The sequence below is a fragment of the Manis javanica genome, chromosome 4, assembly GCF_040802235.1.
Source record: "Manis javanica isolate MJ-LG chromosome 4, MJ_LKY, whole genome shotgun sequence".
Lineage (NCBI taxonomy): Eukaryota > Metazoa > Chordata > Mammalia > Pholidota > Manidae > Manis > Manis javanica.
In genome coordinates, this window is record NC_133159.1 from 131,190,143 (window position 1) to 131,201,418 (window position 11,276).

At 53.6% G+C, this 11,276-nt stretch overlaps 1 protein-coding gene across 6 annotated transcripts in view; it reads left to right on the top strand.

Moving 5' to 3' along the window:
* WSCD1 (WSC domain containing 1) overlaps nt 1–10,559 on the top strand; it is a 46,086-nt gene extending 35,527 nt beyond the window's left edge. For all 6 annotated transcript variants that reach the window (XM_017680488.3, XM_037026873.2, XM_037026874.2 and 3 more), the window contains 4 exons: nt 88–247; nt 1,253–1,417; nt 4,177–4,377; nt 5,775–10,559. In XM_017680488.3, the coding sequence (XP_017535977.1) occupies nt 88–247; nt 1,253–1,417; nt 4,177–4,377; nt 5,775–6,127 (879 nt within the window). In that variant the 3' untranslated portion in view covers nt 6,128–10,559. The remainder of the gene's footprint in view (nt 1–87; nt 248–1,252; nt 1,418–4,176; nt 4,378–5,774) is intronic.
* The last annotated feature ends 717 nt before the right edge of the window (nt 10,560–11,276 follow it).

The following is an 11,276-nucleotide window of genomic DNA, read 5'->3' on the forward strand; positions in this document are numbered from 1 at the left end:
TCTGTGTGTACGTCCTGGTAGCCGAGCTGCAGGAGGCGTGGCCTTGTATTCACCTGAGTTGCCTCTGTCCCTCTCCTTCCCTGGCAGGAGTTCCCCTTGGCCATCCTCAGGGGCTGGGAGTGCTACTGTGCCTACCCCACCCCCGAGTTCAACCTGCGGGATGCTGTGGACGGCTCAATGTGTGGCCAGGGTCCTGAGGTACAGAGGCTGGCGGAGTACTGTGAGGTCTACCAGACACCCGTGCAGGGTGAGTGCTGCCCCTGTGGGCAAGGCCTGCAGGGCCGTCTCCCTGCATCTGCCACAGGTTGTGGCAGTTGGTCTGTTGAGTGTTCAGTCCTGAACTGGGGAGGGCACCTTTGTAAAAACCTTGGCATCTTAGTAGGCAGTCCCATCTTGGAATAAGGAGGAGGGGGAGGTCTCCACTGTTCCTGGAGGCTGGATATGGGATGCAGGCCTCAAAGAGCACCTGACCTTTACCTGGGTCTGTCTGGGGATGATGGTAATTTGAGGAAGAGGGGAAGAGCAGAGACAGGGTCCTGAGGGAGAGCAACTGCCAAGGGGTTGGGTGGCATGGGAGACCAGTGACCACAGGGGCCTCAGAGGCCTCCCTGAGCCAGCCCAGGACTGAAGAGCCTGTGAGGCCCTGGCATCCATCTCATGTGAGCTTCAGATCTGTTCTGCCCTCACTGACCTCAGGGACTGAAGAGAGGGACAGCAGGTGGGGAGGGACGTTACCACCTCATCAAGCAGCTGCTGTGACCCAGCCCTGGGGTCTTGAAGGCTTCCACATGGTGATGTCATGGGCACTTTACAGCAGCCTATGGGGGAAGGAAGATGGGATGTGGAGACCTTACTTGCCTGAAATCAGCCTGGGCCTGGTTCACTGATGGCTGTACCTGGGTGTGTGCCATTGGTCAGCCCCGCCACGAGACCCAGTCACCTGCCCTGCAAGATCGGCAGTTATCTGTGCCGTGCTGGAGGCCACGGTTCAGCTGTGACCCTGGAGACCAGGCAAGGGCCGAGGGTCCCCGAGACGCCGACTCCCCTGATTCTTGCCCTGGGGTATGGGAGGCCTGGCCATCCCTGGGCTTCCTCTGGCCAGGTGGCAAACCCCCTCCACTCTTTGGGTATCAGTCACCCGACTCATAAAGTGGGGGTCTTGGATCAGTAGTTGTGGCCTAGGGGAGTCTGGTGGTGAGTCTGTGAGCCACAGTGGAGGTGCATGACCCTGAGACAACTTCTGGACTTGCAGACACCCGATGCACAGATAGGAGGTTCCTGCCCACCAAGTCCAGGGTGTTCGTGGCTTTGTCAAGCTTCCCGGGAGCAGGGAACACATGGGCACGGCACCTCATCGAGCACGCCACGGGCTTCTACACGGGGAGCTACTACTTTGACGGGATCCTCTACAACAAGGGTGAGTGACGGTGGTCGGGGGGCGGGCAAGGCGCAGCCCCGAGACCAGGCCCTAGCCAGTCCTGGGAGCAGAGCTTCCCCAACTTGAGCTGCATTAAGGACATCCTGGGGGGCTGTTAAATTCACCAGATTCCTGGGCCCCACCCCCCAAGAGACTCAGTGGGTCTGCAGTGGGGCCTGGGAATTGGCATCATTTCTTACCAGCTTCCAGGTGGTGCTGCTGGAGCCAGCCCTAGGACCGCACTTTGAGTGAGAATTCACGAGTGGTTTTTTTTTTTAATACTGAAGAAAGGCACAGGGAGGTGTATTTAGCACAAGTCTTGGAAATCAGAAATGACAACATATCCCTTCCTTTAACATGTAATAGTCATCACAGTTTTGCTCTTCTGAATCCATGAATCTTTTGAATCCCTTTCGGATTCAAGGGAAAAGTCTAATAGCTTAGATTCCTTCTCTATAAACATTTCTGGAATTTTCCTTAATTTTTGGAACCCTCAATAATTAGGTGAGACTGACTTCATCTCTCTCATTCTTTTTGGGGTCAGGGGGCAAGGGGGTAGCTTATTGAAATACCACGTTTTAAAAAAATAGATCCCAGAATCTTCCAGAGTTTTATGATTTCTAATCTTTCCCCTGTAGAAATAAGAGGCTTCATTATGCCAAGTAAATGAACTTAAATGGCTCCAGTCTGTGCTCTGTTTAAGACTAAGAACCTCAGATAAGTTCAGGCAGGATCTAATTTGGTGACATGTATTTCTCTGTTGTCAAGTTTTACAATTTCTCTGGGTTTCTTTAACTTGAGTTTGGTTTAGGAGAAGAAGATAGTATCAGTAATATCCCAGAGAAAACAAAAACTTCCTGAGTTTAGCAGTGGGTTCTGGGATTAGCCACAGCAATCTTGGTTGGTTGGGGAGAAGCCAAGGGTGTCCTTATAACTCAGCCCCATTATCCTTGGAGTCTTGAAACTTATGGGCATTTATAGGTGAAGTGGACAGATGAAGCACATGGCCTAATCCCCAGGGAATCACCAGGTATGTACAGGCTACAATTACACACCTTGTTTATCTAGAAGGCCTTTACCTTGTTCAAATAGCTGGCTGTCTTGGTCTGCATATGGCCAGGTGGCCCATTGGTTCAAATAGTCAGGTAAGGGTTAGGATGACATTGCCTCACAATGGCTTTAGAGATACAGGTGCACCTTTGCTCTAATAGAGCAATGACACACACAGATGGGAAATTCGCAGGTTAGCTTCAATACCAAAACGCCAGAGCTGTCATAGGTTAACGTGGTCTGAGTTATAGGGAAAAGTGACCATGGTTGAAATAGGCTGAGGAAGTACAAAAAAATACCGTGGGTGCCAGGCTTGTCAAACACCAGCTCTTAGGTTTACTCTGATTCTCCCTTTCCTGGAAATTCCCGGATGTTTGACAGAATGAATCAAAGACTTTTGGTGTCTGGCCCATGGCAGAGATGAGCTTGAGACACATTGAGTCTCAGTAGGTGAATCCAGACTATCAAATTTCAAAGAGACTGGCAAATTTCCAGACATTGGTAGATACAAATGCTTCCCAGCCATTCATGAAGGAGGGTGGGACTCATTTATGTTTTAAGGAGCCCGAGATAAGCTCATATGGAATATGGAACATGACCCCAGAGCTGGCTGGCATGGGCTGTATTGGGGTGTGGCCAGTAGACTAGGGCCAGGTGACTAGGGTCAGTAAGCCTTCTATGACATCCCACTACACCCCTCTTCTCTTTGTGCCCATAAGTCACTATGCTCTGTATTATGGTTGGGACATTCCAGTGCTAGAATGTAAGCTTAAGACAAGAGTCTTTATCCCCGACACAGAAAGAGCACACGATAATAATATGTGAAAATAAATACATAAAAATAAATAAAATTAAGTAAATAAATAAAAATAACAATGACTGTGTGACTCTGTGTATGGATGGGTCGAGTCTGGCCTACTCAGGTAGAAGTCAGAAGTGTTCTGAATACCCAGTACTGGCCCAGGGCCCAGGAAGGAGTCGGGCCCACAGGGAGACTGGTCAATGGGCAGAGCTCTGTTCTTACAAATGGGGCCCTGGGTTCCACAGGGCAGGGTGCAAACATTGTGGTTGAGACATTGGCCCCAGGTGGAAAATCTCCTTAGATGCGAGGCTAGGGCCCTGTTACAGGACCACATCATGAGGTCAGGGCTGCCCACTGTGGGGAGGTGGGTAGAAGCTGGCACCTCACAGACACACCCATAGCCATGTGGAGAGAGCCTTGGCTCGGTGGCCATGGCACTGTGTGTTCTCGGGCAAGTCATATACCCACTCTGAGCCTCAATCTCTTCATCTAGCTGTGCCTGTACCTGTGGTTAACTTACAGGCTTATTTTCGATACCTGTGTGAAATCTCCATGAACATGTTTGAACATTTGCAACTCCAGTGTCTAGAGGGGGCATGGTCAGGCCTCTGCCTCCTGACTTCTGGAGGTGCTGTATCCCCTTTCTCTTGCACACGCTATCTTTCCCTACTGTTAGATGTGTCCTGCTCTCGCCTAGTCCTGGGCAGGGTCAGGCCTGTGGAGGCCACTCCTGCCCTCTCTCCATAAGCCTTCCCAGTGCCCCTGCCATGACATCTGCAGGCCTCTCCCATACCTCGAATATCGGCTTCCCCTCAGGGATGCAGTTTCCCTTCAGATCTGTCTACACACGGCGGGGTGTCCCCACCATGCCTTCCTCCAAAGGGGCCCTCTCCTTTCTCCCTGGCAGGGTTTAAGGGCGAGAAGGACCATTGGCGGAGCCGGCGCACCATCTGTGTGAAGACCCACGAGAGTGGCAGGAGGGAGATTGAGATGTTTGACTCAGCCATCCTGCTGATCCGGAACCCATACAGGTCCCTGGTAGCCGAATTCAACAGAAAATGCGCCGGGCACCTGGGCTACGCGGCTGACCGCAACTGGAAGAGCAAAGGTAAATGGAGAGGGCCCGTGGGGCAGGGGACCCACTGCAGCTTTATTCAGGGAGGGAGTCCGTCTGCGGACACACACTTCCTAAAGTCCAGTGCCAGGCACGGGGCAGGCACCAGGGGCCCAGGCTAAAGGGGTCATAGTTTCTGCCCTCAAGGCACACACACAGTCTAGCCTTTAGGCAATGAAGTAAAGAGATGCATGTCAGGTTAGTGAGTGATGCAAAATTAAGCTGTCAGAAACACAGCTGTGTCCACCAGGGTCTGTGGCTTGATGAGGCTGGGGGAGGGGGCCGTGGATAGGGGCCCTTAGGCCAGGCAGGCTTGTGTGTCCATCCCTGTGTGACAGGATCAGCAGAGGCTGGCTGGTGTCCTCCTCCTTCTCCATCCTTCCCCTTGCTGGCCCCCCTTCAGGACACAGGCAGGCTAAGCCCTGATTCGTCCTCGGTACCTTATAAGCCCAGTGAGCCTGGGCAAGCTGTGTGCTTGTCTTCTGAACATCAGTTTTCTCATTTAAAAAACAAAGGGCTGTTGTGAAGATGAGGGAAAGCAAATGCTTCCCACAGCATCTGAGGTGTATTAATAACCCAATTATGGGAACTATTTTTGTTGGGATGATTTTTGACATTTTCATCCTTCCCCTGCCAGAAGACAAACTGCCTGGTTTCTTAATTTGCTGGAAAAAAAAGCTCATGGAGTAGATCATCTGCAAAAGTTTGCAGCTGCCCCACCCATGACTTCACTGTATGTCCTGCCACCCAGCAGTGTCACCGTGTCACAAGCAGTCACACCCACGAGACACAGTAGATGTTGAGTAGGCACCACATTCACTCAGCTGTCAAAGGGGAACCCAGGACAGAAAATCGGGGCTGCACAGCAGCCTCATCTCACCCAGCAGCTGCCCCCTCCCTTCACTACTCAACCCCGTGGCCCACCTGGAATGTGCATGGGACAAGATGCCAGGGACAAGATTAAAGGGAAAGAGGGTCATCTCCACAGAGATGCCCTGCCTGGGTTTCCGGCCTGTATTTACCACCACTGTGTCACACGGGCCCCAGACCTGTGGGCTTCCCCCACCCAGGCATGGTCCCAAAGGGCGAGGCATTCTCCAGAGAGAGAACCAGTTTTCCACGTTTGTCTTAATGTGGTGTGCTTCCAAGGAAACAGTCCCAAGGTCATACGTCCCAGGCTGGCTCAGGACTCTGCAGAGCCCAGACTGAGGGGACCCCTCGCTCACCCCAGGGTGTCCTGAGGGTCTTTCTCTGAGGGGGATTCGGGCAGGTTAGCCCTGGGCAGTGGGCCATGGAAAATCCTGGCTGCTTCCCTGTTCTGAGTCTCCAGAAGGGCCAGCAGTCCTGCCAGGCCAGGCCCCCACAGGACATCCCTTGTGTCCCCTCCCCAGAGTGGCCGGACTTCGTCCACAGCTATGCGTCCTGGTGGTCATCGCACGTCCTGGACTGGCTCAAGTACGGCAAGCGGCTGCTAGTCGTGCACTACGAGGAGCTGCGGCGCAGCCTGGTGCCCACGCTGCGGGAGATGGTGGCCTTCCTCAACGTGTCTGTGAGCGAGGAGCGGCTGCTCTGCGTGGAGAACAACAAGGAAGGCAGCTTCCGGAGGCACGGCCGGCGCCCCCACGATGCGGAGCCCTTCACCCCGGAGATGAAGGACTTGATCGATGGCTACATCCAGACAGTGGACAAGGCCCTGCGTGACCACAACTGGGCTGGGCTGCCCAGGGAGTATGTGCCCAGATGATAGGCCCCGGCCGTCTCTGCCTGCCTCCCGAGTGCCGGCCGCCCCCATGGGGCTGCATTGCTCTCTGCTGCTACACAGCCGTCTCGCTTGCGCCGCCAGCAGGGAGGCCCGCTGGGTGCTATCTGCCACATGCAGGGAGACCCGGACACAAGCCCTTTGCCCACCCAGGCAGACAGGATGTCACAGGGTGAACACAGATGGGCACACAGGCCTCACCATGCTTAGAAATGCCATCATATGCTCACAGCCCCCGTTCTGAGTTGCCCGAGCCACCGTGCAGGGTACACCAGCCCCTCCCAGACTTGCAGATGCAGTCACACACTAACAGCAGGTTATCCACTCCCAGAGGCTGTCTGTCGTCTCTCTTACACACAGACACCTTTTGCACCCTGGGTTCTCAGAGGCCCAAGGCTTCCTGTTTCAAGCCCACTGCAAACTGGCTTGTTAGGGTTCCTGACGCTAGGATTCTGGGCTGCGTGGGCATCAGTGCTGTGAGCCACAAGGACTTGGCTTGGGGAGGGTTCACGGACTGTTGCTGCTGGGCCATGGGGCCCTGACTGCATGTCTGACATCCCGTAAATGTGTGTGGTGTGACAGTCGGGCACCACAAATACTGTAGCGCTGCCTCTCCCTTCTCTGCAGACAGACTGGTGGCACTGTGGACAGTGTGGAGTCCCCAGACACACACCGACCTAAGGACCTGCCCCAAATGCTGTGTATCCCCTACCCCCTTTCAACATCAGCCCTCCTTAGAGTGGGGCCTCCTTGCCTGGACTCTTCCCTGAGTGACCCCTGGGGAAGCCAGAGATTCACACCAGGCCCCAGAAGCAGGGTGTAAGGGAAAGAAGACAGTAAGGCAGGGTGAGGGTGGGTCCCCAGGGGAGCCCTGGACCTGAGGGGCCCCTACGCCAGCAGGAGGGACCTGTGGTGGGCATGGGGAGACCCAGGAGGGATGGGTCTTGGGACTCAGTGTACAGTCGCCCCACCCATCTTGACAGGTGCCTGCGGTCTGTGGAGTCCCGCCCTGGAGTCATGAGGAAGGGGAACTGCATGACCAGCAGCACAGCCCTGAGGAAGGGGCTGTAGTTGCAGCTTCTGTCTGACCCCCCACCCTGGTGGCCAAGGCCTCTCTGTCTCCCTGTTATTCACCCACCACTTCCTGTCACCGGGCCTCTTCCACACCCTTTGTCTCTATTTCTGCAAGGCTGACATCTTTCCCACTTGTTCATCCATTTCCTTAACAAAAGGGGCAGGATGCTCACTGGTGCCCGCTGTGTCCTGGCCTGGGGAGAGGGGAGAGGACAGATAATAAAGGCCCCACTCACCACCCCCTGCTGGGCAGAGGAAGGGTTGTCACAAATGGGAGTAAGACCCAGTAACACAGGGGCACGTGCGCTGTGCAGGCTCACGGGGGGTCAGCCTTTGTGCCTCGGGTCTTCGGGGAATGCATCACAGTGCCTTTGCATGGGTCATGAGGACTCTGTAGGAATCCTCCCAGCAAAGTTAGAGGGGACAGATATTTGTAGCAGAGAGAACAGCATATGCAAAGGCTCAGAGGCTGGAAAACCCTGGAGTGTTTTACAAAACAGGTCGATGGGGTGTGGGGGCATATGTGTCTCTCTGAGTCAGTGGAAGGACAGGAGTGCGTAGGTGAGGACAGAGGTGGGGACACAGAAAAGGAGTGTCCTTACAGTCATGACTGTAAGGACTCCCACAGCAGCCCTTGGGTCAGCTCAAAGCCGGAGACAGCAGCGGGGCCTCACTGGGGCTGCATGGCTCTCATCCAGGCTGAACAGAGGTGCTGATGCTAATTAGCTTCTCAGGTCACCCTTCAGTAATGGGTACAAGAATAAGGCTGTCGGGAGCAGGGGGCTCAGGTCTAGACATGGGGACGGACTGGATGCACAGCACAGGGCAGCCAAGACACAGGGAGGGTCATGGGGAGTTTGGTTGCCCACTGACCCCTGTGGGAGGGAGGAAGGTGGGTGGGCCTGAACTTGGGCAGCCCTGAGCCCCTCTGCAGCTTCTCCAGTTCTGGGGCAACCCCTCCAGGCCCCGTGGTCTGACCTCCCCTCAGTCTGAGCCAGGCTGCCCTGGGAGGAGATAATGGGGTGAGGGGTTTAGGAAAAGTGGGCATCAAATGCTCAGACCCTCTACCCCCTGGCCAGCAATGAGGAGCTGAGGGTCACCCCCAGTGAGGACAGGCAGGTTGGAAGGCTGTGCAAGGCCACCCCCTCCTCAGAGGGAAGCCTCCCTAGCCCTCGGCCTTGCCAGTGAGTGGGCCTGAGCACCTGTGCTCCTGGGGGCCTCCAAGTCCTTCTGGAGTTTCCTCCAAACCCACAGTGACCCCCAGGCTGTCCCAACTCCCACAGCAGCCCTCGGGTCAGCTCAAAGCCGGAGACAGCAGCGGGGCCTCACTGGGGCTGCATGGCTCTGCAGTCAAGTCTGTGGAGGCCCCTAATGAGGCCATTTCTCCTGAGCTGTAGGAGTTGAGGCCCACCAGGAGTTTCCACCCTGCCATGGAAGGGGCCCAAGGGATACCCACATTCCTGAGCAGACCTGGAGTCTCAGTGAAGGTGGCTGCACTGGCAGGTGGAGAAGAGGGAAGTGACCTCCCCCTGAGATGGGCTCCGCAGCTCAGGTCCTCACTCTTCCTGGCTTCCCAGACGATCTTCAGGGAAGAGGACTTAGACGCCATGGAGGACCAACTGGGTCCTTACCCAGGGTATGGATCCCCCCAACCCCACCATAGGGGTCAGCCCTCTCCTCCTGGTGGGTGGCTCAGGACGTCCCCTGTGACCAGGCCCCATAGACTTCCTCTCCTTCCCAGCAGACTGCCACCTGCTCAGATGGCACCTTGGCCAGGCATGCAGATGACTAGAATCATGGGGTCAGGGTACATCCAGGTTGCACTATGTCAGACAACTTGGCTGGACACTGACCCTTGGCTAGTACTCCCAGATGTGGGATGAGCAAAGAGGTAGAAGGGCCTGCTTCTGCTGCTGATTGTCGGCAGCCATCACCCTAGGCCTGCCTCTGTGGGAGAGCTCAGAAACACAGGGAGGCGAATCTGTCTGTCCTCTGGAGCAAGTCCATTTGTCTCTCTGAATGAGGTCTCATCTGTAGCTCTCAGCTTCTCCATAAAGAGGAAACGGTCCCGGCCAGCCAAGGAGGAAAGCGGGTCTGTAGGGGAGACGTGTTGCAGATGCATCAGGAGCCAATCAGAACAGAACAGCAAAACCACGACTGTCTACAGACCCCAACTTCACTGGCAAGGCTGTGGAGTTACATAAACCTGTGTTAAAACATAATTTTCATGGATTTCATTTCCCGTTGTGGATCAATTTAGAAAAGCCAAAATATATAATTTAAAAAAACTAAAACACAGTCTGATAATCCCAGTGATGTGTAAATGAGAGAGAATAGACAGGCTTCCAAACCCTGGGAAGCAAGCTGCTTCATTATGTGAGCATCTTATAATGAAGCCTCTCACAGCTAAAATTAGATTTTGAGTCCATGAATATGCAGTAATGTTTGTATACCAGAATGCATTCCCCCCCCCTTTAAAAGTAGCAGGAGCTTTGTAGTTCTTAGGGGACCCCACGAAGGGAAATGGAAGTGCCGGGTTGACATTTGTGGCGGCAAGAATTCTTGGGGCATAAGTTTGTTTTCTTCAGACTGGAAACTCATTGGAGGTGTTTGAAATGTGACACCGCCAAAGTGGTTCAGGTTTAGGGAGAAATTGGTCTGAATCCGTTTTGATCACCATTCAGTATTGGGTGAGTTGGCCTGATCAAGGCCAAAGTAGAATGTAAATTATAAAGGGTCTGCAGATTGAAGGGCTGGGTTGTGGTCCCAGCTCTTCTTGGCTGTGATCTTGGACAAGCCTGTTTCCCTCTCTAGTCCCAGTGTTCCATCCATAAAGTAAGAGGTATGGTGGATGCTGTTGGCTCTGTCGGTTGCATCTCCAATGTTTAGTCCTCCATTTCCTTTCCCAGCAGCCCCCGATTTCTGTTTGGGGACTTTATGATCTGGTAGCTGACTCTGTAATCAACTGCCAGGGGTGGGACGCATGACCTGGGCTAAGCCATCTGTCTGGCTACAGTGATTGGTTCAGGGGTGGTCATGTGACCTAAGGCAATGCAGCCAGAGGGAATCTCAAGGCTTTTTCTGGGAATGGTGGGTAGAGCCTCTGTGTATTCACCCTGGATGTGAGAGAGGACGCAGATAATCCTGGGTCTTGATGATGGCCCTCCTGGGACCATGGAGGGGAACCACTCTCAGCATGAAGCTGACACCGCTGAAGAGAGATTCAGGAGGCAGAAGGAAACCAGGTCCTTGGTGACATTGTTAAGAACAAGCTCTGCCTGTGATTGGCCCTACCTCGGGGTGGTTTTGTTACATAAGCCAATAAATTTTCTTTATTGTTTAAGTTGGGTTGACTTGGGTTTTTGCTTCTTACAGCCCAGAGCAGGGCTTGGATTGGAGGCCCTGGGGTTCTGGCAGTATCTGTCTCTATGGCTGATGTGGATGAAGACTGAAACTCAGACTAATATGAACTGGTAGGATTAGGGAAGCTGCTTTTTATAGGAATGGGGCCAGGTGTGAAATGCTCAATAGGAGGCTGTGTTCAGTCAGCCAGGATAAGTGTATGTTTAACTCAGTACATCTGTACATGGTGAGGTCACTCATATATCCTTAGAAAATAATTCCTCTTGACTGCCCAGCCCAAACCATCAATTGTGTGATGGTTTAACCAATGCTCTGTTATAATCTCTACTTGACAGATGAGAATACTGGGATAACCAATCTGTAAAGAGTGTAAAAGCAGGGTCCTGTTGTGCTTATCATAACTCCTTTCACAGAGAATTAGACGTGGTATTAGAAGGAGTACATTGATAAGCTATTTGGACTAGGGGACTAGGGGTGAGACCCCCCTTTGAGGGACATGTTTGAATAACAGCTGATGGTAGTAAACTGCCTTCTGAGGAGTTGGTATGATTAGCCATACAGCTTTGGTTTTGCTGAGTTGGACATGCAAGCTTGGGGCCAAGCAGAATTGCTGTCCCTGGAGGAGAGGTAGGATGATGCCACTGGGAGCTCCCCTCCTCTGTCCTTCCCTCTTCAACCCTGCTAAGCACTAGAGATT